Below are 27,040 nucleotides of genomic sequence, written 5' to 3' on the forward strand. Positions count from 1 at the left end.
TAAATTTAGTCTTCCTCTGCCAACCTTAAAGCATCACTAAATGTTCGGCACATTAATGGCCACTGTGTATTTGGATATAAACAAATTAAACCAAATGAATATTGAGCTTTAAATCACTACTGTTGTTGCCCTGTCTGAATATGTATGTGCCCTAACTGTTAAATAAATTCATAATGTTAGATGCCATTTTCAGGTTAACTGTCTCTACATGCTTAAAAAAAAGGGATTAAAATTGAAGGGTCTAACATAACCCCATAAAAACAATCCTCCACCTAACCGTCATCATTTTTATTCAGCTGTCAGCTTTAACAAATGCAAGCAGGACGCCTCCAGATCTTTGGCCTGAAGATAAAGCTAGAGGCTAATACCAATAATGGCCTCTCAGCTATCCCATACGAGGCAGAAAGCTGCAGCACTGTGCAATCCTAAGGCAGAACTCTTAAAAACCCCCTGTTGGTGCTGAGTCTGTAACTAAAACAGCCAGGGGGGGATTTCTCCCGTCTAACAGTCACAGTGGGGGTGAGTTCCCCCTTAATGTGCTGCCATTAAAAATGAATGGGTTCTCATGCTGGGAAACAGTGGTTTAGGGCGACAAAGTAAAAGTGATTTTTCTTTCTTTTTTTTTTGTTGTTTTTGTTGATTCTATTGTGAGCTGGTGTAGTGGAGGCCAGTGAGTTGCTTTTACTTTACCTGTAAAATGCGATCCCCCTCTCGGATACGTCCATCTCTGGCAGCAATGCTGTTTGGACTGATCTATTAGGTCAAAAGAAACAATATAATGCATCTCCAAATTCCTGAAAATTTTACTTACTTTACCAGCAGGAACAGCAAACACTAGATTTGCTGCCATGCGAAGACCATAGATGTCAAATGGCTGTTCTGTAACTGTAAAATGCCTTTTCAAAGGCATTTTAGCCTTTCACAAAAGCTAAAGCAGCAGATTTGTAACATTCATAATATAAAGTCCTCAGCTGTACCCCCCACTTATGTTCTGATATGTAGATATAGCACAAGTATATACATATAACACCTAAAGCCTGTTACTGAACAAGGGGGCAGGGAACTCATTGGCTAGTCAATCAGTGTCTGGGGCAATTCGTTTCACTTTCTCATATCAGGGGATCTCTGGAGATGGTAAGGTGCTGTGGCACTCCATCTTCATGTGAGTCCACTCCTACACGGAGGACCACTCCTTAAATTCTAAGGAAGGTCACTAGACAGGAATGGGGGTAGGGCTAGAGGGAACAAGAAAATTGAAAGTAATCTTTCTGTGGGAATGAGGGGAGTACTCACATCCTAAATAATCTACAACTAGAATGTAGAAAAACATTTATTGTTTGAAGATATTGTAAGGGAGCAAAATGCCCAATCGGTACAGTTTGAATACGTGTGTTTCTCTTAGCTTTGCAATAACTTGGTGACCTGTGCAGGATTGACAGTCTCTGCTATGTGCATGGGGAGATGCACTTCAACACCTGTGACTCTAAATAGATGTAAACTTAAAAATAGATGGAGTGGTTGGTGAAGGAAGTTACTTTTCTAGTATTGTTCAGAATTAATTCACCATTGGGTAAGACAACGAAAACAAAGGGAAAGTAAATATTTGAAACAATGGTCATTCAACTGTAGTTGAAACGCTGCTTATTTAAAAGAACTTTGCATTGTTTTTCTTTATTTTTTCTTACTACTTATGCAAAATCAGAGCATTCAACACCTCCTCGAACACATGCTGTATACAGTGACATTCAGCCACCTCATCTAAATGCAGTACAGTCTTCATAGCCCTACATCTTTGCAGAGTGAACACTTAAAGATGCTGCCAAGAGACAGACCAGTGATTTATATTCTGCTCAGCTCTCAAAGCAAACACCTTGCAGGGGCCAAGTCAACTTCAGACGAATTTCAGCGAAAGTTGAGCAGAGTGAAGAACAGCATTTTCTATGCTTCCACCAAGTGGGAGAAAAACAGAGGGCAGTTTTTTTTTCTTCTTTTTTTTTTAAATGCCATTCATCGCACAATCTCCTTGATGTCAGTTATACCAAAACATATGCACAACTCGCCAACTGTGGAATCATCCAGTTAAAACATGGCCAAGCTGTTAAATAACAAATAACATTTGGAATTTATTGTAATTTTACAATCCCCATACCCAGTAGAAAGAACTGTATCACTCCTACATGGATACAACAGTAAATCATAAGTTTTAAGATAAATATTACATGTCACATTTGGGTTAGTCCCAGAAATGTGGATCTGTGATCTAGTCATGGTGAGTGTACTGCAGGTAGGTTCTACAATAGTGTTTGATGTGCAAATGTGACACTCCAAAGTATTGAAATATAAAGAATTAGTAGATTATGCATATTTTTCAGCTAATATGTACGATGCAATTTTTTTATAACTATATACAGTAACATTGCAAAGTGGCAAAAGATAAAAGAGGAAATATTCTGTTTATAGAGTTCTCAAGTGGGTTAGTGCTTCCTAAAACTAAACTAAGTTGAAAAACTTGTGGTCTTGTATCAGGGGAAATAAACCCTTTCAACTAAAGCTGTGCGAGTTTTAATTAATTTACTCACCTCACTGACATAGATGGCTACATCCTCTTCTTCATCTGTCCTGTAGCATAGAGTTAGTCCCAACTTCTCTTGGCTGTTAAGTCGACATAATTCCACTTCCTATGCAGATTAGAAGAAAATTAAGATTTTAAGAGTTCGCATCCCCGCACAGTAAAAAGGCAGAAAAGTTTATGTCTGTTTTTGTCTCCATTCATTTCATATTTAATACACATTAAGCTAGCACAAATTTTCATCTTGAAAGGTAAATAAGATAATGAACATTATCAGGACAGGAATTTTCATAAACTCTTACCAAGATTACCAGAATTATCAACTTTGTTAATGTCTAATACACAGTTTGCATGAAACTGCGTCTGGAGCAATAAAAACAAATGGGATCATGAAAGTGTTTTCAGAAGAACTCAAAATGAAAATGGTAAACCTTCATAAAAGCTAGAAAGAGATAAAAAAAAAAAAAAAAATATTTCAAACTGTAGAGGGATACCAGTACTGACTGTGAAGGCTATGTTCCAGAAGTGGTAGAAATCTGGATGCACTATGAATCTCCCAAGAAGTGTAAGACCAAGAAAAATAACTGAAAAAATAGTGTTTGTCTGGGCAGTTATGCATTAACGTTCTGCTTCTATGAAGATTTAACACCATAAGCATCTCAAAAAAATAAGGATTTTTGGAAAGACACTGAAAGGACGGAGTTAGAATTGCCGACTCTCATCTGAGGTTTTTCAGTCTGAAGCGTTTCATCATGAAAGACATTCTCAGCTTGCAAAGTTTGATCGGAGGGGCTTTGATAAATGTCAGAGGACCCAAGATGTTTTTCTTTCAAACCATTGCCAAGTTATGGAATATTAGACTATAAATAAACTATAATTATGCTAATGCTACCAGATATACATATTTGCTAGAGCACTAAAATATTCCCCATTCTCCCATGGAGAGAAATCAACAAACTATTGACTCACAAATCAGGGGTTGTCAAATTTCCCCTGAGCCTTTTCAGAACATAGTTTAGTACCCTGGTGTCTACATGAATTCTTGATTTAGGATCAGAAATACATAGAAATGGAAAGTGGAATTTTATTAACACAGCTAGAACTTGAGGGGGTGCCACATTCCCCCTTTGTCTAATACCAAAATAAATTCTGAATATGAAACCAAACAACTGATAAAATCCACATTTTCCCAAGCTTTCAGTTTCTGTACATAGACTTCACACTCTTTGTTCTCCGTAACAATGGTGAAGTCTAAGCCAAAGTCTGACTACAGTGCGATGGGAGGAGTGGAATACGTGGAAAAAGACACTGCCAGAGTGCTGCCACCTGGCGCGTTTGACCACCCCTTCTAAGCTGTTCATGACCCCATCCACATTGCTTCCTCACAAACACACCTCGAGGCTGAATTCCCATTTTCCTTTTTCCCCTGCCACTCCTTCATTTCGACAATCCCCTACCTCTGCTTTTCACACACATTGAGAAATCACAGTACCGGGGATTATGGTGCTGCTGGGCTAAACACATTCCCATTCACACTGTATATAATCTTTGGACAAGCCCTATCCTTATATGAGTACACATGTATACTCAACACATTTGCACACAGAGAAAAAGAGCTGAAGAAAAACTACACCAGCTGAGCTTTGTCATTTCATCTTTCAACAGCCTCAGACCTTTGTCTCAGAAGTGATGAGTACTTCAAATTCTAACAAATATATAGGGGATACAACGTGAAACAGGAAGGCAGCTTTAATGCTCACTACATGAACATGGTGAGCTGCATAGTCATTAGCAGTATTACAAAAAATTATCTATGACTGTCAGTAGTGGTGGAAGTGCTCAGTCCTGCATTTAAATCTTTACTGAACTGAAAGTACACTGCATCCAAAAAGTATTCACAGCACTTAACGTTTTCTCCATTTTATGTTATAGCCTCATTCCAAAATTCTATAAACTCTTCTGTAAACAATACTCCATAATTAAAGAAGTTTGTTAAAAACATGAAAGAAATTTATTAAACACAAAAACTGAAAATCTCATGTCCATAGGTATTCACAGCCTTTGCTTAATAGTTACTGGTTGTTCTTCTGAGAGGTTTTTCCTATCTCCATAGAGAAATGCTGGAGAAGGGCTTTAGTCAGGGAGGTGACCACCGGGTTCTTGGTTACCTCCCTGACTAAGGCCCTTGTCTTGCGATCGCCCACTTTGGCTGGCCAGTCTGCTCCAGGAAACTTCTTACATTTATGGAGAATGGAGGCTCTTTGGGACCTTCAATGCTGCAGAAGTGTTTCTGTTCCCTGATATACATCTCTGATGTCTACAGCCAATGCCTTGGACTTCATGGCTTGGTTTGTGCTCTGACATGCACATAACCATGGGACCTTTTTTAGACAGGTGTATGCTTTTTCCAAATCCCGTATAATCAACTGAATTTCCCGCAGGTGGACTCCAATCAAATTGTAGAAACATCTCAAGGATGATCAGTGGAAGCAGGATGGATCAGAGCTCAATTTTGAGTGTCATGTCAAAGGCTGCGAAAACTAATTTAATTTAATTTAATTTTTTTATACATTTGCAAAGCTTTTAATTCCTCTTTCACCTTGTCATTGTGGCGTATTGTTTGTGGAATTGAGATTGACATTTTCGAATAAGTCATTAACATAACATACTGTGAACGTGTAATGTAAATACCTTCTAGATGCATTGTACATAAGTATTACCGTTAATAAAAAATTGAAACATTATTGTAATGTAGCTTAACATTGTAACATGCAGACCCACTTCAGAACAATATATATATATATATTATTGAATTACTGAAAGTGGCACATTTCCTGATGCAACGAAGCAGTCAAGGAGGTAATAGGAGCTGTGGAGGGTGTGCATCCCATGCTAATATGATGGGAGGAGATGTGAGAAAGTTTCTTTGGGAAATATTTAAATCACTGGTAATGTTGACATGCTTAAAAATAACAAATTAATTGCCAAGATTGAGGTAAAGCAGAGGTGTGAGCAGGTACTACATCATTCCTACACGGCACTGTGAAACCAGCTTAAAGTTACTTCAGACTAATTAATGACTACTTACAGTGCAAGGAACCTATGGCTAGATGATCAGATGAAATAGATTGTTACAATTACTGGATGTAGGGTGAATCAAACGTGATTTTTTTTGTTTGTTTGTTTGTTTCTTTTAGATACCAGATGTTCTTTGCTTTCTTGTTACAAGACCGCATTGTGTAGAGAAGTCACCCACTCACATCCAGATGCCTCAGTAAAACAAGTTTTCCCTCAATATCCATCAAACAAACATTCACAAGTCTCTCTCTCTCTCCTGCCATTTGATTTTCTTCCTCTATTTTCCAGATGAGCTCTCTGCCTCTCAGGCAGGAGATTGCAGCATGGCACAAGGGCTGACAGTAAATTAATGACTACGATGGTGTGATTAGGGAGAATATTGCCGCCTACCATCAAAGGACATTGGATGCTGTCATAATAATCGTGCCTTTTATTACCAGTAATTGAAAAAGCAGTCACAAATGCATGAATGGCTACCAATGGCAGTAGAGGTAGGAGAGGGAAGACTGAGTTTGGAGTACTTGGCTTTTTCATAACTCACAGAAACTAATTAAAGGGATCATAGGGGTCCTAGTAATGTAGGTTTCTGTGTGAATTTATAACTATAGGCATGGCCTCCGTACATAAATCTAAACAGCCAGCCATCAGAGACCACAGATATTAGACCCCTGTTTTCAAGGTCTGCTCAGATTTATCCATATAGGTGGCAGAGAAGTTATCCCTCACATTTTTAAAAAAAGAAATCAGCAAAGCTACAAGATATCCTCCCTTTCCTAGCTGGATACATCCAATTATATAAACTGGGAGAATCTGTGGGGATCAATGTAGCAGCATCAGTGCCTGTTGAATACTAAATTTATAAAATAAAAAGGTTATGGAGCGAAAAAAAAAATCATTTATTACATCTAAAATGACAAATATTACAAATTACAAATACACAGTAATGCCATCTAGTATGACTTTTTCACCCACTATGATCTCTAAAATAAACAGAATTATTAACATTACCATTTTAACTTAAATAAAATGGAGAAAGTTTAACATTGTAAAAGAATTCATGGCAGAGCTGCTATATTGACTGCATTGAAGTGGTCAGTATCTCGTGGAGCCTAAGAACAGGACTGGAAAACGTTCCTGGGGAGAGACAAATCTGGACTACCTTTCTGATATGAACTCATCCCTGGATGATTGACTTGTCAGTGATTTGGTTCGAAGGTGGCAGTCGTAACTAAACTTACAAATTCTTCAGGTCTCTCTTCAGACGTACGTACAGGTAAATTACTCTAATAAAAATACCTGTCCTTTGTGTATTGGAGAAAAGGTGGATTAGATTTAGATGGTTTCTTTATGATGTGATAGCAAACTGTGCTCCCCTACTGTGCCTTTTCAGCCAAGAAATGTAATTTAAAGGAATGTCTCTGCTTCATTGTCATGTCCCTCTGTCAGTAGGAAGTGAGGAATAAGGTTGAATGTGAAAGTGGCCATACAGCTTTTGCCTTCATCCCCCTCACAGCAGTTTAGTGGCATACAGTAAGTGGGGATGCATTGGCCTGGTATCTAACTCCTGGAGCATGAAATCAAAAAACAGTGCAGACTACAAAGCGCACACAGTATAATAGGATTTGTTAATAGCAATGAGGCATAAGTAGAGGTTCTAATATATTATTTGTTCAGATTTGACATTGGGGCCTCTGCGATCCAAGTCGGTGCACAAATCTCTTTAGGATGTTAAGAAACAGCTCAAGCTCAGTGGGTGGAAGCATTCAGAATAAATTCAACTGAAAATGGTTAGGAGGGAGGGGTGAACAGTCATCATACATCATACCATTCGGAGCCTTTGCTGCCAGTATGCTTGCACCTCAATGGCTTGGAAATAAAGAATATTGAACCAAAGCGGAGATCGGAGACAGTGTTTATCTCTTCCCCACATACTTGAATCAGTGCATCGATATATCTGTATGTGTCACAGATTAAAAGCATTAAAAACATCAACTATCTAACTACTTACACTCCACTAATGATACAGAAGTAAAGAAATATTTCCATCTTTTCCACGCTATTACAAGCACCCGACACACACACACACACACACCTCACTTTATTTGGTTTCGATCAAGCTCAGAGTCAATCAGCTTACTGGATATTCTTGTCAAGTTGCAAAAACAATTATGAAAATCTTTAGAAAAATTTTTTTTTCTCTCTGTAAAAAAAAAAAAAATCCTAGACAAAAAGGCATGTTACCATTTCCAATAAAAGCCAGGGATTTTTTAAGCTGTCTGCAATGTGGCTGATCATCTATCACTACTGTCCCCCTGGGATCTGCCTGTAGAGTCAATTAGTGTTTGCTTACTTCCACCAATTGGTAAGCATCATTAAATATGCAGTGTTGAGGGAACATGTGTCCATGTTTTGCAGAAGTAAGATTTTTTTTGTTTGTTTTTATTTGTGGCTGTACTTAAGTTAAACCATACCTTAGTTGAACTTAATCAACATTTTAGCCCTTGCTTATCGCCTAACCTAACACATACTATAGCATGAACACACACGCAGTGGCCACTTCATTAGGGACACCTACACAATCTAATGCAATCAATAGAGCAGCTCTGCGATGAATTCTACTCGTTGACGATTACAATTTTTCAGTATTTAAGTTAGAACTGTCAAATAAGTAATAATTCTGAAATGTGTCTATTATTGAGGTCCTAGTGGGTGATGTTGGCTCAGGATGCAGAAGGCCGTGGGTTCGAATCCTGCCCCACCCAGCCACTAAGGGCAACCCTGGTGCTGGTCCAGAACCTGGATAAAAATGGGAGGGTTGTGGCAGGAAGGGCATCCGGCGTTAAAAACAAATGTCAAATCAACGTGTATAACATGTTCCGCTGTGGCGACCCCTGAAGGGACAAGCCGAAAGCAGTTGATTAGTGGGGGATGGAATTATACTGCAGTACATTATATGAAGAGGTAGTTATAATTTTTTTTTGGGGGGGGGGTACTTTTCAAGAAAGCACATTATGTCTTGTTGGAGCTTTGCCAATAAGCACTTGGAAGATTGTAAGGCCAAATGGAAAAATGTGCTATAGTCAGGTTGAACTCTTTGGCCTCCGTATGCAACAGCACATTTGGTGAAAAGACAATACAAGTCACCAACCAAAGTATTACCGGGGTCAGAGCCCTATATAAACTAAAAAAAAAACTATTTAAAAAAATCTGTGGAAAGACCTGCAGACTGCAGTCCAGCAGCAGTTTTCATATAATTTAAGAGAATGAACACTTTCATAAGGAAGAAACATTGCTCAGTCTAGCTGTGCCAAGTTGGTAGAGAAGTATCCAAACAGATTCACAGTTGTAAATACAGCAAACGTTTTCCAAACCAAGTTCAGACCTTGCTGTCTTGATCCCTCTTTTCACAAAAATAATAAACCAGTCCCTTCAGTCTGGCCTTTTTCCATGCACACTCAAAACTGCTTCCTAAAAAAACCCACCCTATAGACCCGTCTGCAACCTCCTGTTTTTGAACGTGCTGGAAAAAGCTGTTGTCATTCAGCTTCAGGACCATCTACACCTACACAATCTGTTTCAGCCAGGCTTCTGCTCCACCCACCGCACAGAAACAGCTCTGGTCATGATCACAAATTGACGGCAGCGGATGCTGGCTATCCCACTCATTCTTCTCTACCTAACTGCAGCCTTTGACACCGTGGATCACTGCATCCTACTCAGTTGACTCCGCTGTGACGTCTGGTCTGGTACTGTCTGGTACTGCCTTGGACTGGTTCACCTATCTTTCAGGGAGGTCAGAATATGTCATCCTGGGAAATGCTATGTCCCGGACACTTCCTGTCACCCCATGATTTCCCTAAAGGGTTAGTTCTTGAACTGATCGTTTTTTATCCCATATATGCTCCCTCTCAGGCGTGTCAACAGCCGGCATGGAATCTCTTTTCTGTTGGTATATTGAGGACACACAGCTTTACATCAAGACCGACTCAACCCCCTCTGCTGCCCTGGGATAGGATATTCCTATCACATCTACAGTTGGCAACCTTGGTGCGAGCCTGGACCCTAACCTAACGTTTAATAACGATATTATACACCATTGTAAAACATTGCCAAACTCTGTCCCAGTCTTGTCCATGCCTTTGTATCATCCAGGCTTGATTATTGCAAGGCACTGCTCATCAGGATCCCTGGCAAGAGTCTTCCAAAGCTCCAGCACATGCAAAACAGCGCTGCCAGGATCCTGATGAGTGCGCTAACATGAGCATATCACTCTTGTTCCCAGGTGCCTTCACTGGCTCCCAGTCTCCTCCAAAATTCTATATGAATTTGTGTTACTTACATATCAGTGCATCAGCAAACCTTGTCCCACAATCTCCATTCTACCAACCTCCTACAAGTTACGGACTGTGGGAGATCAAGCTTTCGGTTCAGCTGCCCCCCACCCGCGGAACTCCCATCCTGAACATTTGAAGACCCCACAGACTCTAGAAAGCTTTTTAATAATTGCTCCTTGCTTATTTGGTGTTAATGTTTGTTTTTTGCTGCTCACTTTTTCTTGTAACAGTTTAAGATTTGTTTCTAAATGAAAAGTGCATTATAAATTAAATGTATTATTATTCATCACTGATAAGTTAACTTTTTTTTGTTTGTTTGTTTTTTAAGATAGATTTCTTACCTCATACTCAAACTCCTCAGTCTTGTCTCCATCAGCTGGAACAGGAGAAAGGTAGTCTGTCCCTTCATAGTAATCCTGGTCCATTGTATGAAGAGAATGACAGCTGTCAGCGGAGACAGACGGAAGAGAGAGAGGAGGGAAGACAGACAGAGGCAAAATTAGGCGTGAGCAAGATACTTTTCCTAATTTTTCTAAATGCATTCTATACCTCGAAGTGACAGGATTTCCCTGCCTTTGTCTTTGCTGGAATCTGAAGAATAAAGGATTTGTCAAGGGCTTTCACTGCCACTTGAGTGTGTGTGATAAAAGTACAGCCCCTTGTTAATAACAGCATATCCACATTTGCTTCCTGCTCTTGACAGACAAAACCCCCCACATTGTACACTGTATTCCATTATGCGTTCCTCCGTCAGTGAACAAAACAGCATTGTGAGAGCCTAACAAGATGAACAGCTTCAATGCCACACAAGATAATCGCGGTGGACAAAAACTTCAAAAAGACACTTTGTTGAGCGATGTGTTCAGGCGCTGCCTCACTGTCGGATTACCCAGCTCGGTAAACTGTTTCACTACAGTTTTCTAGTCACAGAACCAGACTGGTAAATGTCAGAATGTTTTACACTTTTTATCCTTCAATACTGCACGTGTAATGTAAGGAATACAATTACACATTTTACAATCTAGCCTGAAAAGTAAGTGTGACAAACATTTGTTATATCTATAAAATCAGCTTTATATTGGATTGTGCACCTGATCTCAGATAAAGAGAAGAAAATGTGAGTTTTATGGGATACATTGATTACATTTGGGCTCAGCTTGGGGCTATAACTAGTTTGCAAGCACATGTTGCAGTGTGTTGCCTAGTTTTTATTAGCCTATTTGCTTTAATCACCTTGTAAACCTTCCATGTGCCAAAATGGATACACCATGCACCTCCTTATTATGTCAGAAAGGCCCCGTGGGGAATTGTGTGGTGATATTGAGTGAGATATGTGGCATTAATTTTGATCAGGTCATGCATAGTACTATATACTCTCAACACAAATTTTAATAACACAAATTTTTTATGACATTTGTAATAAGTGATAAACAGCTATCTGTGAATTTTAAAGCAAATCTCCAGTGATGTAGTGCTAGATTTTCTTGTTATATGCCACTAAATGCATCATGGTTGAATGATCTACTGTAACACATTTGGCTCACCAAGATGTACCCGAGTTACCAGCTCTGTACTATAAAGCTTCTGCATTGGCGTTGTTTCATTCCCAAGAGGTAAAACCCAGATATTCCTTTATTCTAAACTTTTCTTGTTCACTGTTTACTTCTCCTTTGAGACAAACGGAACATAAACTAGAATGCCAGAAGAGGAAATTATGAACGATGTTTCTTTTGTTGTTTTCCAGGAAAACCTCTTGTTGATACTTTAAAACCTCAAGATATTTTTGTGGAGATATTTTTACGCCTTCTTCTCTTATAAACAATAAGAGAAAAAAAAACATGTCTTTGAGGTATTGTACTATGCAGCATTCCTTCAAGATGTGATTGGACTTTTAGTGATAGTACCACACGTGTTGTTTTGCGCTACTTTGCTCACAAATTGCTGCTTTTCATCTCCTCTAATTTATAAACATGAAAGCCCAACAAACATATCTATTCTCATAGGTGAGTTAGAGTTCCCTGCACAATTATCTAAGCCAGTGAAGGACATATGAATGACAGTCCAGCATCACAGTGCGGATGAAAATTGAACAACACATGAGATCTGTAATGACTGGGAAATCAGAGTCAACATTCAAACTGGGAGTATTGATTGATATTTTTTTATTTTTTATTTTTTAATATATAAATGTTTTTCACATCTGCCACACATTCATATTCACAGCTTTCCCCATTGTGAGTGTGTGTGTCTAAATGCTCTTGTATTCAAAGTCACTTGAGGCTATCCTACATAAGGCACCATTTTGATGGTAACTAAACTGTTCTTAATTTTCTTACTTGATGGACTTAATTGAATTTGAGTTTAAGCCTTGCAAACAAACCAGTTTTCTAAATAATTAAGCACACTCCACATATACATTACATTCTGTATTGATGAAAAAAGACCACTTAGTCCTGTCAGATATATATTTATATTTTTTAAATGGTGCGTCCTACTGATCTAAAGAAGACAACGGCCATCGAAAAGCTCTTTCAAATAGCTCTGTATTTATCAGTCCTTGCAGCTGGCTTGACAGTTTTTATTTAACAGGGGCCCTGCATACTTGCTTGCTTGTAATGCAAATCCTGCAAACACTGATATTTCTGCTTCATAGTTTAATAAAAACTTTCCTTAATAATTACCATAATTTTCAGCCAAAGTCAGAACAAGGACAGAGCAAACTGCGAATTTCTTTGTGGCTCTTAACCAAAACACATTTTTATATCAAATTTAAATAAAATCTAAATAGCCTCCAAAATATCTTTCCTTTTCAGAACCGCCATTCATCCTAATTCACATTTATTTGGCATCAGGCCAAAGTTTAGCAAATGCAGTAGCTAATAATGATCCCAAAACAAACATCTGAAACTATAAGAAAAAATCTCTTGTAGAGAAGTTAAACATTTAAATGCATTTTCAAATATACGTACCTGTCAGAGAGCAGGAAGGGACAGACATCAGGCACAGGAGGGGTTGAAGGCCGGAGTTTTGCCAGTGCCACGATGTGTTCAAAGGTGATGTCGGTCTGAGTGCACACATCCACCACATGGATTTCCTGAGGGGGGCCATGGGGGCGGCCACTGGGGGTCCGCCTGATGACCTGCACCACAACGGGGTCCTTGGCTGTGCGAAAGGCCTCCACTGTCTCCTCGTGGCTAGACTTTGATGACTCTTTACCATTAACCTGTGGAAAATGAAAATTATGTTGATATTTATAGTAAGAAGAACAACTGCTATGTCTAATTTGTTCATTTTGCTATAGAAGTGCTTCTTGAAAATGGAGCCACTGTGGTCACAGACTTAAGTGTGCAAAGCCAAATAACCTTTTTTGGGTAAGTGACATTAGATTAAGAGCCAGAAACAGACCAAGATGGAAACAGTATAACTGTAACTGCCCTACTGTAGCTTTTGTATGCTTTTGTGTGAATCTGAAAAATGTGCATTAAACTCTCAGATCCCAGAAATACCACGTTTATAGTGAAGACAATATTGTGTGCTCTGGTCCATTGTCCGCACATTGCTACTACAGTTTTGCAGTTTTTATACAATTTAAATTGCATATTTTTCCATCAATGTTCAGAGGTATGAAATACTTAGGTACAACATTGCAAAATTATCAGAATGTTAAATGAAATCTCATATGGTCCCTGCGCACTCAGACCATCGCATCTTCACAAAATGAAGTGGATTGTCTGGCAGATTGAAAACCATTTGCCCTACAGTTGGCACATATAAAGAAATACCATTGCTTCATTAAGCTTCAGTAATTTCTCTGCTAAAAAACCTATGGCTGTTGAATACCTCAAAGAATGTTCTTTAGTATAAATGCTGAAACCAGAGATGATAATTTAGATAACCAAAGCAAGAAAAAAAATGTAGACATGGCATAATTACAATTTCATTTAACTATGGTTTTAGAGTGGAATATTTTGCTCACATGGCAATTTGAAATGAGGTAAAATGATAACTAGAAAAGGAAAGGAAAGCATATATGTGGGATTTGAGGAGACTTCAACGTCCCTGTAAAGGATTACAGGTTAAAACAAAATCTAAATACTTCTCGCAGGAGAAAGTGTGGGTTACTTATTAACACGCCATGTGTTTACACACGAGCTACTCGCTCACTTTCAAACGTTGACGCCTACAGCACCAAGCCAGAAGTGGCGCTGAGCGATTTGTTCACTGCCATTGAGTCTTCACAGAAATTCGAACTTCCAACTATGGTAACATAATTAACTTCAAACAGAAAATGTAACTAATATTTGTGTGTGTGTGTGTGTTTCTAGAAACTGAGTGATGCCCTACAAAACTCAAAACAATGTATTTTTCTCAGCTGTACCAGCAGCCATATGTAACTCCGATAGCTCTTGTTTTGCTCTGGCCCTCTCCCTTGCCTCGTGATGTGACCTTTGTTTGTCATGATGTTGCATTAATCACTTGAGCCGGAGATAAACTGGGTCAACACCACTCTTGTGGAACTGCAGGGGATTTCAGAGAGACAAATTGAGCAGCCCTCATCGTGGCTTTTTCCCCTCACACTCCAAATCAGCTTTGACTCCATTTTTTGGGCCGGTCAGCATACATTAAAAGTACTGTTTTAAATAAACATGGATCCATAATAATTAGCTTGTATAGTTTCTTTAGGTCCCTCCCTGCGTCTTTTTCTGATTGTCTGTCTCTCTCTCTCTCCGCAGCCTAATGCTGGAACCAGGAGCTGGATGGAAACAAAGGAGTTGAGCAGACAAATGAGGCAGCCTATGGCGTATGACAGTCTGGGAGAAAAATGATCAAATTTCCCGGCCTTCCCTCTGGTACAGCCTGTCCGTTTTGGGCCCCTCCTCCTCCTCCAAGCCCCTCTGCTTGCTAGCCACACTCAATGACCATAATGAAACAAGAGGAATCACGTCAGGGGAAAAGAGGAGGGAGTGTTGTTTTCCTATTCTCTTCACCGGTTTTCATGAGAGCCAGATGGAACAATTAATCCCCAATCAACAGAGGAATAATAAGTAGCCTTAACTCCTGCATGAGGGACTCTGCCACCTTCTTCTGTGTCTCTAAGCGGATGCCCACCCAGCTAAACACACTGCTTCAGTTGATGTGGATCTCCAGTCCTATCTAACAGATGGAAGGAGTTTCTATAAGCTTAGCTGCAGCTTTCTTGATATTCTCTTTGTCACACTAAAGATCTCTTTTCAAAACAGTCCTACATGTCTTGTGACAGTTTTTCATAGACTAGCATGCCTTAAGATGCTGAAGTCAAATTCTAATGTGTATTTTTGTAATTAGCTACTTTCATAGATAATTTTACTTGTCAAAATTAAACCTTGTTTCTTGGCACATTTACTGTCTTCACCCACTTTAAGCTGCAGCCTCTTAAAACCTTCATCACACATTGTATTACAATTGCACAAGTATAAACTAAAATCTGCTTCAAGTGTTCATGCAAAATACGCAAATACACATTCTAAACACATGCTGGTAAACAAAATCTGTTTGCAACTAATTATTTAGCAGCTGTAGTGCTTATCAAGTCCAACACGGTTCTGCACATGCTTCATGGCCAAAAGTGCTCCATATGCACAGAGTCAACATGAATTATATTATTGGTCTGGAATAAAGCTGGTAATTATTCGTGAGAGATCATTTGCTAGACAACTGGGCCAGGAGATGATCAGGTAAAATTGAAGTTGGAAGAAAATGGGTGCTGGGATGGAGTAGCTGGACCAAGACACATCTGCTGGCTGTTTGCACATGGATATGCTGCAGCTGTAGCCAGCAGAGAAATGTGTTTCCACTCAAAGCCTCTGAGACGACCACCAGCTTTCCCACAACAAATGCAGTAAACCTGCTTAGTGGAGTGTAACGAAAGGATGAAACTTCTTTTCTTTTCTTTCATTTTCCCTTTGGCTGAGTCCCACATTGACAAATACATTCAAAACTTGTGTACTGGTGATGCAGCTGAGAGCATGAAGTCTCCGCTTCGGTAAATATCTCATGTCACTTTAAGCTGTTCTGAGCAAAGAAATAGACTTACTTGAAAACTTCACTAAAAGTCAGTTTTTACATCCATGAGCCTACAGCAAAGCAGGAATGTCTAGGTGCTCTCATCTGTGTCCCATCTTATCCTTATACCTGTAGGATAAATGATAAGCGCGAAAGGACAAACAGCAGCTTAGCTCGGCTCCTCGGGCATCTCCTCGGTCAGTGCTTTTGTATCATTGACTGCCGCTTCCATCGATATATCTCCAAAGATTGGGGGCAGAATTTAGTGACAAAGGTAAAGTGGAGCCAGTTTATCTGTTAAGGTGTCAACTTTAGCCGCATGTTGTGCTGCTGCTGCTTCTTAGACACTGCTTGCAGCTTGCAGGGCGGGGCGGGGGGCTTACTGATAGGGGTGATTGATGTACTTCTTCTGCAAGGAGAAAAAGGCAACCTCAGGCAGTAGACTCTAATAGTCCATTAGCTTTTTTATGCTTTCAAATTAACTGCATGCATTGCTTTATGACCTGCATGTAGCACTTTGAATCTTAATGAAATGTTTTTGTTTTCTGTTTTATAGCATCTAAACTGTCCATAAGGGGAAAGTGTTTGTCTCTTCTTCAACTGGTTCAACTGGAAATGTGCTAAATTCAATAAAGCAAGGTCATCCTTTCTACTTCCCCTACACTGATCAGAGGCTCATATTTAACCAGCCCGTGTAACCTTGGGTGCTGTGCTTAACATCTGTATAAGAAGTAAGCCTCCATTACACATAGTGTTTGTCTTCTGTGTGCCTTCACCTGCTGGTTTGAGTGGCAGCCTGTGGGGTCTTGAGTGTATGCAAACAGATGGAGAAAATGTAACATGTAGGTCACGTAGCCTCTGGAGTGAAGCCTTTACAGACGTCAATTACATGCTTGTTCCATCTCCTCATCATCTGGGAAAAGTCAACATGACCGCTCAGTGTTAGGGTCCAGTCAGCTGTGTGGAGCCCTCAGATAGGAGTTTTAGGAGACCGTGGATGTTGTCAGAGTCAGAAGAGTGCAGACTACACTACCGGGGGAACAAAGAAACTTTGCCTTCAGAGCTGTTTTCTGCAGATAAGAGACCGGCTGCTTTTACGGGTAAAGCATCCAGAGTCAGTGCTAACAGACTAGAAACTATGGAGCTAATTCGGTGCAATAAATATTTGTGTCTGTATTTTAGGATTTTAAGTTTAGATGCATTTTAAATAGACCTCAAGTACAAATCCACACACTTATCAGCCAATCACATTACTATTCCTCCAGCCAATCGGATGGAAAACCACAACTTATTTTCAAGATTCTGTGCAGATTTAACTATATTACTGGTCTTTGAATGTGAAGTTAATACATTTTTTTTTCTGTTGTCTAGTAAATACATGAACAGCAAATGCAAGAGAATTTCATCTGTGATTGGATGCTTCATACCAAAATGCTCCTTGAATGTTGAGGGTTTTACTGGGGCCTTTTTTAACCAAACAGAGAACTGACACAATGATAAGTAACAATGCCCCCTAGCAAAACTTGAATTGTACAAATCATAGTCCGTAGCGCTACACATCTTATGAATCTGCCCATTCTGTACAGAAAGGCTTCAACTGCCGCTCTCATGCTACTGTCTAGGTCGTGTCAAAAATAACTGCTTTGCTATTGTTTCTTGTTTTCCCCTTATACATGGAGTGGAGGAGGGTGAGAGAGTAGTGTTTCTCACCATTTACTGATTTACTGACTGCAGTTTGCCTCCTGTACGGCCTCAAGCACCTAAGTTGCACAGCATTCTGTCCTTCAATATGTAAACTTTGTATTTTCATGAATACTACACTTGACAAGTAAGAATGGAAGTGCAGTAGAGAAATCGAATCAAATACACCCTGATGTAATCCGATATCCTGAAAGGCTGAAATTAGCGGTGAGCATGACTGCTACCTGATCCTCTCAGTGAGAAAAAAAAAAAGCTTGGGCTCCTCTTTACACCCAAATGTCTCATTTCAATAACAAGTGTCAGAATAAAATACAAGGTCTGCTACAATGCAGCCCTCATGACTGCATAAATCACTCCCAGACATTTGGCGCTCCAGTGAAACTGGGAGAGAGAGAGAGAGAGAGAGAGAGAGAGAGAGAGAGAGAGAGAGAGAGCGCGAGAGAGAGAGAGAGAGAATGCCACAGGGGAAATTTGACAATCCCCTCTACACCTTTACATGAACCAATGTACAGGCCTCCTTTAACCCCTCCAACCACATAAAACACACTGCACAAGGCCCTTGGGCTATTTTTCACATTAAAGGCCCTATACGCTGCTGCTGAGGCTTTGAGCCTGCAGAACATTAGATGAATTTGGCCAATTTTCTTCTCTGAGCACCAGTCTTGTGAGGAGAACTCCACGTATTGCACATCTCATTCAAAGTGCATCTCCTCTTACAATTTGTCCAAAAAAGAAATAACCGTAAAATAATCATTTTTAATAAAATGTGTTAACCAATCTTGTGCCATACTCAATCACTCGGCGAAAGACAAAGGGACATGATATTACTCAACAATCAATATCTATAGTGTGAGTGAAGAAAGCTGCAGCTCTCACACAGACAGACTCTCTACCAAAGCCCCGGTTACTCATGTTTGCTGTGTTGGGCAGTAACACACATAATGCTGTTTTACTTCATTTTCTTACTGGAATTCAGTTTGCTCTGAGTGGCCAGTTAGATAATGTACATAATGTATTGAAAAGCAAAGGGTTCATGATTCATCTTTTCCCTACGGTTTGCTGTTCAATATTTGTTTTGTCATACTTTCTATATTCCCAGCAGCCATTTACAAATACTGCCTCAGCCTTTTTTCCCCCAGTGGTCACACATGATTCTACATGATATGAACACCATATTACAACACCCCAGTTTGTGCCTGCTTCTGCTACTCAAATTGGCAATACACTGGTGGGTTACTTTGACATCCGGGATCCTAGAACTAAAAATCCAGTTTAATTTCTGTGTAGACAATGGTATAGGCAGCCGTTGGAACTAGATGGGCATAAATTATCCGCACAAAAGACCAGCAGTTATGAAACACGGTCATTTATGTATTTTTTGATGTTCTCTCACCAATATTGAAAAAAATGACAATAACACTAGTGAATGTGTGACACAGCAGCAGATACATAGCTGTACAGGATGGTGTTCATACACACCACAAGACAGGAACTGCGGTTGAAAGGGCAGCCAGTGCCAGGACACTTGCTGTGTTCACCCACTCAATGCATGATTGTAAACGTCTGGTCATATAAAACTAGATCAAATCTGGTAGATAGTATCAACCTGAGCTGTATTGTATACTACAATTAAATCAAAGAATAAAACTATTTGTTTTGAAACATTTTCATGAGCTGAAATAAATTATTTTACTAGAAGAAAATGTGGATAGCACACCTATGTAGGCTTGTCTCCCTGCATGGGGATGGTATTTTTAACGGCCATGTCATATTGTATTGAATGAGAGGATAGGGACAAATGAACTATAGGGTGTTAAGATCAGGTAACTTGCTGTAATAGTTTTTTTGAGGGGAAAATTTACAGTGCACCTCAGTCTGTCAACTATAGAGCGTTGACAATAAAAACTTGCATTGTTGATGCCTGAGGTAAATGGTTTAAATATTCCCTCTTGCCTTTTATGTGTATTAAGAGGCTTTGCCAGTTTGAAACAAATATCTTATGTAGTGAAGTTCACTGTTGAATAATATCTTCATAATCAGTAAATGATTTTTTACAACCCACTGCTTTTCCAAATTAAAAAATACTTAAACCGAAAACAAAAAGGCTACAAACTGGAGGTCAATGATGTTTCATTGATGAAATAATGCTGCTAAAACCTGCAGCAGCTTTTTTTCCAGGTTTAGTACTGAAGTGCAGCCCAACAAACAAACAGTGAACACAGATAAGACATAAACACGCAGTCACAAGCACAGAGCAGTGCTTACAGTGCTGCACATGAGAGATTGTTGAGCAAATATTTCATCTAATTTCTTATTGTACTTATTTGTCAGGTCCGCCAGGTAATAATATCTGTGACATCCTCTTGTTCTGCCCATGATCACTTTCCCATGAAATTAGATCAATATGGCATTTCATCTTCACCACTAATGCATTACAGCTGAATGAGAGATAATTTTACTATCCTATTTTGGTTGGATTATGAAAAGCTGCAGCCCATTCTAAATATGATTTGGGACTGGTCGGGGAAATGGAGTGCCAACCTAATTAGCTTGTTCAAGGTTAATGGTACATGCAGGGTATATTTGTTAAGGAGATTTAGAGATGCACAGTTAATGTTTGCTCTTAACTTTTAAGATCTTGCCATCTTGGAGTGAGTTTTAAATGTAAAATGAAAAATCAAACTAGAGTAAAAGCAGTACTGGGGTGAATGAATAATGGATGAACAGCCTCCTGTTTGGGGGGTTAGAACGTTGATATGACAAACATATCAACGTTCTAACGCCGTCGTTTGCAGTCTTTGTCTTTTGGACATTGTCTTCCTGTTTGCAATAGCTCTTTACTTGAAGAAAGAGCACCAAGAGAAGTCTTAAACACGACACATTAAACTCGGGCTTTTAATTTCTGTATTTAGTGAGCTTGAGAGGAGCTGGTTCCCAAAATGTGTTACCTTTGACAGAACCGAGCAGGCAGTTTACCCATTTTCCGTGTTAAGCTCAGCTAACTGACAGATTGGCTCTAGTTTAACGTTTCCTGAATGGACATGAGAATGCTACCCTGTGTCACAACAAGGCTTATTTCCCAAAATGTGTAATTACTTTAAACATTATTTTGAGGGAGAGCAGAATGTGGTAGCCTCTGGCATCTCAAAAATGAACCTAATTTTGTAAAATGTCTGTGTTTACAAATGTATTGGAGTTTCAAAGGTTTTTTTTATCTGTTGCAAAAATTCTTGCAGAGTCTATATTGTGTCCAAATCCAGAGGCAATTAATTTGGAAGTGCAAAACCCTTATTATAGAGACAAATGGCCAAACCAAGGAAAATATCACCCAAGTTGTAATAACCCAGATTTATCTTTTCTTCTGCTGTTCTCTATGAAGTTTTACAGTGCAGATGAGATGACACAGATAGCAGATGGCACTAGCAATGTGCCAAAGGCCAGACTTACTTACTGGAAAAAGTGGTAAATGGTGTCCTCCACATTTAATGTGCTCATCCTTACAGCAGAGGCCGTTAACACTGGATGAGCACCATTTACAAAATCCCAGACATACTCGTGATCACAACAAAAGTGTCTCCACCGACTTCCCCATCTCTCCTCTCTCCAACTGGCTCTTTGTCTGCGATGATGTCGCACAGTTGCTGGCATTGGAAGGAATGTGGAAATTAAAACAGTGACACGTGGCGCTCTGATGGGGGGGTGAAAGGTCAGTTAGGACCCCTGCAGCTGTCCTCTGATCTGCTTGTTACCATTAACTCAGAGCCAGTTCAGCTGGGGGTTTAAGGACTCGGTGGAAAAGGAAACAAGCAAAGTCAAAGAAAGGAAAAATGGAGAGGGGGGTGATTTAACTACAAGGGGTTTGAAATTCTTCTTACTACCTGCTGATGTCTAAAAGAAGTGTCGCCATAAAACCATAATGTACTGTTTGTGATTGCAGGTGTCCAGCATATGAGGCTTCTGTTTTTAACACATTCCCCAGAAGCAAATAGAGCAATTAGTGTCCAGTCACAAATGTCAACCACCACAAAGGACTTGACAGCAGAATGAAATGGTAAAAATCAAGAATGCCTCAGTGAGCAGGTCTGGTGAGATCTACCAATGTCCAAGAGAACAAAAGGACAGGATTACTGATGATAGCCTCAGGCTATCAGGGCTGAACTCTCATTCAAGCTTTTGCTGCACCAAACTCATCTTTGAATCTTAATTCAAACACTGAAAATATCAGACAAAGCAAAGCTGATGGGATGTGTGACTAAACTACTAGTGAATTTTGATGAAATGTCAGTTTTATGGAGTTGCTGGATTATAAAGTCTCTCCGGTGCCCAATGAGTAAATACAAGGTTATTGACTTTAGACCACAGTAAATGCTCTACGCCACAGGGATCAAGCTAACATACGGCAAATACTGCAGACATGTCGATTTTACAAAGCACCGATTTAGAAGTCCTAGGGAGCTTTGGTGAGTAATTATGTTCACCTGACAACTAACAGTCTATATGTCAGCAGCAAAAATCCTTAAGTGAAGCTCTCAGAGAGGGAAGAAAACACTCTCTGACTTAGGGGAAGACGGCAAAAAGCTTGTGGCAGAAAAACCCCATGCAACTGCTGAAAGACACAACAGCGAACAAGATCAAAACTTCCAATGAAAAGCAGAGCAGTCCAATTAGGACGGCATTTGCAGCGAGACAGTGATGAAGTTGCTGATGATAATCTTATCCTTGTAAAGAGCAGCAGTACAATGCATGATTAAAAGGAAGGACATTATCTCAGAAGAGTGATCACAAGTGTAATCAATCCACCTCAAAGCTCCCCACTGTTTCGTTCGGGGCACAGCAAAAGTGCCAGTGAGGTGTTAGGAGAGTCGATGTCTGCGGTTTTCTGTCAACCTGCTCGAGTCTCACTTATTGTCAGGTGCCTGAGTCAATAAACAAAAAGGGAATTGAGAGGAAATGGGATGCAATTCAGTGCTTCCTACTGTGCCCTGATTACACAGCTGAAACACTGGAGACATAACAGAGTAGCTGTAGTACTGTGTGCGTCATCAAAAATACTGGACTCACCGTTTGTGAAGGTCCGACTCAAAATATTAATCAAACAGCGAATCTCATCTTTAAGTATTGATTTTGATATTAAAATGATGTGTTCTAATTCTTTTGCGTAAGCACCACTTTGCTGTGCTAACAATTGCTCCTGTCGCACACATGCAACAGCTCATGACAGGTCAATCCAATTAACTGCTTCGTTTGTGTTTAGTATTCATGGCAACTAAAGTGACAAAATGAAAGTTAGCTAAAAACGATATCATGTTTTGTACTGATGGTTTGCCCACCTGCCTCATATTTGCTTTTTCCATCATTTAATATCATATAGTAATTAAGGGTGTTTTTTTGTTTTGTTTGTTTATTAAGCAAATATCATGATTATGATGGTGGGGATTAGTGCTGCTACTTCACAGCTGTGGCCTCTCTGTGCGGAGCCACAAATGGAGACAGACGATCCGTTCAGGGTTTTCTCCATGTTCTCCTCTTTCCTCCCACAGACCAAAGAGATGCGGTCGGGTAATTGCTGACTTGAAATTGACAGTACGTGTGGATGGGAGTGTGAATGGTTGCCTGTCTCTATGTGTGGTCCTGTCGTAGACTGGCAACCTGTCCAGGGTGTACTTGATGGCAGCTGCCTGAAGAAAACCCGCTGGACTCTTAACAAGATAAGCGACAAAGATGATGGATGGATGGATGGTTGAGCTGCTGGGCCAAGACTATCTAGTAAAGTTGCACTGCCATTCGAAGTTTTGATATTAGAAAATTGACTTGAAGCTGAAATTGCGTTTTTGTTTACTGGACGGGTCAGACTTCAATTGAAATTTAAGGCCAGTTCAGTTCTCTGGACTGAAACATCCCCTTAGTCCCTCCTTTGGCAAACAGGATTTTAAAGCACCAAGACAACTTACTTCCAAGTGACGAGCAATGACAAATGATAAAATAGAGCTTTATCGCTGGAGTATTACGATCAATCAAATGGCATTAAAGCTCTGCAGACCAAGTGCTACAATGTTTCAAACGTCACAGCTGAGCACTTCACGCGAAACAAACACCAGCGATTGTCTGTATCGCTGTCCATCAGCAGGGATTAAGTAACTTGTAATAGAAAATACGAGCAAACCAGTCAATCTATTCTGAATGTAATGAAACACCCGTCAAAACATGTTTATATGACCTGAAGCGCTGCACAGTAAATGAGCTGTAACATTACCTTGCTCTTGATGGAGAATACATTAATGAAGGGGGGGAAAAAAAAGTCCACCTGGCAATTTTAATGTATGCACAAAACAAGCAAACAAACCATCTTGATTAACAACACCTGGTGGTGTAGTTGTTTAAAGAGTACATCCAGGAATGAATGGATTTACAGGCAGTACACAGCAAAGTTCCAGATTAATGATTCTGCCACCTCTTAAAGTCCCCCCCCCAAAAAAAAGGGCATTATGGAGGCACTCCAGAGCTGCATTTGTTAGCTGGCACTTGAGAAATATTTTGACATTACAAGGAGTACACAGATGACTATTGTGCATCCACTGATTGTGTGAATGAATGAGAGGTTGGGGGCAGGGTGGGTGGTTGATGAAGTAGTAGTATGCATGTGTGTTGGTGATGATGATGATGAGGAGGAGGGAGGCAAGGGGTCTTCAGACTGTCACGGGAGCCATAAGTAGGCCATGTATGTGACGACTGGGCTGAGCGTTTGGTGTCCCTGGTTTCATAAGGCTCAGACTCCTCTGGCTAATGGGTGTAATAAAGGATTGTTCATGCCAACATCCGCTCATTTATTCCCATTCCTCGGAGTGCGGGGGGACTGCTACAGCAATCAGCCTCTACTCACTGGTTAATTCCAAGGCAGATTTATAGTCGGACTGTGTAATAGATGCTCCATGTGCACGCGTGGGTGATTGTTCTCGCGCGCGCGTGTGTATTTCAAACCCGCTCTACCTGTGCACAAAGTCTGTATCGTGTTACAAGGCTTTACCCTACAACTGTGAGGCCAAGATTAAAATTTAATCAGCAGTTAATCTCACAGCCACGGTTCGGATCCCGGTGAAGCTTACACACGGAGCCCACACCTGTACCATGCAGGCTGTCATCCGTTCTGGCTCCAAGACAGGAACAGGTCGCTTGTGGCTACAGTGGAGAGGAGACACACTCCTGCCAGACAGAAATGACAGCTGCTCTTGACTTCCCAGCACAGAGTGAATGGTATGAGGGCTAATGAAGCTAGAAGCCTGCGAACACTAGAAGGAGCAGACAGATTTCTAACTTTGAATCCACTTTTCCACGACAGGAAAGTGATAGAACTTATCTTTATGGGCTCTGATTTTTTTTTCGTTTTATTCTATTGTAGGGCTTTTCTACTGAATGTGACCCAGGAAACTTCATTCTGACTAAGAAGCAACCTGAGGACAACATTGAAGGAAGGAGTTCGAGATTATTTTTTTTCCCCTCCTACCTGTCATTGTAACAAAAATATGCATTGAAAAGGCATTTTCCATCCGCGCAATCTTTACTTTTCTCTCTCTCTCTTTTTTTTTTTTTTAAGATTCTGGTCAGTAAACATATCTGTACATTATGCATATGCATGGGATGTTGGGAATCCATTACAAGGCTTTAGAGATCACCAGTGGGTCATGGACCACCAGTGTTCCTGGGTCTAAATCGTTGGCCCTACTTGCAGGATCATTGCACCAGTGCCATCATAAGCATTTCGAAAGGGAAGGGAGTTGGAATCAGATAGAACGACTCAAAAAGTGATTATTTAAGGATTTGAAACAATGAGGCTTGAACCACATCACAAAACAGCGAAGCACAATCTAAATCAGACAACTTTACATTTCAATTCGCATGATAAATGCAGTACAGGAAACTTAAAAAAAAAGAAACCTGAAGCCGCAATCAGCCTCCAGGTTTTTCCACATTTACCTTTTACACATTCAGGTCACAGGTTGTCCCCTTCCAAACCCTCTTTCTCCCATATTGTCTATTTTCCCTCATTTCCTCCCACCAATAACAGATGCCTAATTGTGGCATGGCAGCCAAACGCTAAGCTCAAGGACACTGAAGGTATTAGTCATTAGAAGATAGTGCGACATCCTCTCGCAGCATCCCACTCATGCCTCCCCACAGAGGAAATCTAAAAAGTGAGGCACCACAGCGGGGTACGGCAGACCACTTTAACTCAAGAGGAAGTTCTTCTTTTGTTCTTGTCTGCCGGACAGTGCGCAGATTTGGCAGGCAATTAGGTTCATTTATACCACGGCAGCCGCTTGGCAAGGACCACCACTCCATGTGGAGCCAATGTAACACTAGAATGAGACCAAATGGCTCTCTCAATTGGAACGCAAAGAGGGGGGTATTGGTGGAGGGCATCTGCTCAACATTTACCTAGTGTTTTATAATTAGATGAGCGCAACTGCTTGGGAGCAAAGCGTCTGTTCCACTGTGATTTTCTGATAACAATTCCATGACTTGGAAACAGCCGGAGGAGGGCTGTAGATGGTGACAATTAGTGAAGCTAATAAAATATGAACCATATTGCAAGTGAAAAGAAATCTGTGTTAAATCCATACAAACTGGTGGAGGGGTGGAAGTTGGACATAACAAATGCTAATTGGTCCCTAGCAGCAGTAGGGCAACTTGTTAAAGCCCTGCTCACATCTGGCACTTTGGGTCTCAAACACAAACATTTAGCACAGGAGCATAACAGCCCAGTGGGTGCAGACAAAGGCCATGAGAATATAGTGGGATGCTCAAGCAGTGAAGCCCACCTGCTAGTTTTTGGAAGTGGCCGAATCCCACAAATGCATCAAGAGGGTCATTAGACTTTCCTGTCAGCAGTTTCACGTAGTAAAAATAGAGCAGGGAAGAGTTATAATGTTTTACAAGCAAGCTACACAATCAAAAAGTTATTTCTGCTTGATTTGTAAGTTTTACATCATTGCTGTTTCATGCACTTTTTTTTTTTAGCCATAACGACCTTCCAGTGTCGCAGAGCAGGGAGAAGGACGGCCGGGTGGAGCAGCGAAGATAACTATCAAGTTGCATAGTGTAGATTTAAGCCTAATAATCCTTTGAAACTTTGGAAAAATGTAGACTAGCTTTTAGTCTGCATGCTAAGATAAGCTGACTGCGTATGGCTCTTGGTTTCTAGTTACAGTAAACCAGTGCTTCTGCTAATTTTACCTCATATGAATTAAGGGAATTAACAGAAGAACTGACTGATAAACCTTCAAATGAACCCACCTGTTCACCAGGCAGATGCAATATT

General features: G+C 40.2%; 1 protein-coding gene across 2 annotated transcripts in view; it reads right to left on the reverse strand.

The window, feature by feature from the left end:
* The window catches only part of LOC137125203 (PDZ domain-containing RING finger protein 4-like), a 124,254-nt gene that overhangs the window by 5,377 nt on the left and 91,837 nt on the right, over window positions 1–27,040 (reverse strand). For both annotated transcript variants that reach the window (XM_067500292.1, XM_067500293.1), the window contains 4 exons: window positions 12,951–13,204; window positions 10,323–10,425; window positions 2,580–2,678; window positions 691–753 (listed from right to left, as the gene is read on the reverse strand). In XM_067500292.1, coding sequence (XP_067356393.1) covers window positions 691–753; window positions 2,580–2,678; window positions 10,323–10,425; window positions 12,951–13,204 — 519 coding nt within the window. The remainder of the gene's footprint in view (window positions 1–690; window positions 754–2,579; window positions 2,679–10,322; window positions 10,426–12,950; window positions 13,205–27,040) is intronic.

The sequence above is a fragment of the Channa argus genome, chromosome 4 (genome assembly GCF_033026475.1).
Source record: "Channa argus isolate prfri chromosome 4, Channa argus male v1.0, whole genome shotgun sequence".
NCBI classification, from domain to species: Eukaryota; Metazoa; Chordata; class Actinopteri; order Anabantiformes; family Channidae; genus Channa; species Channa argus.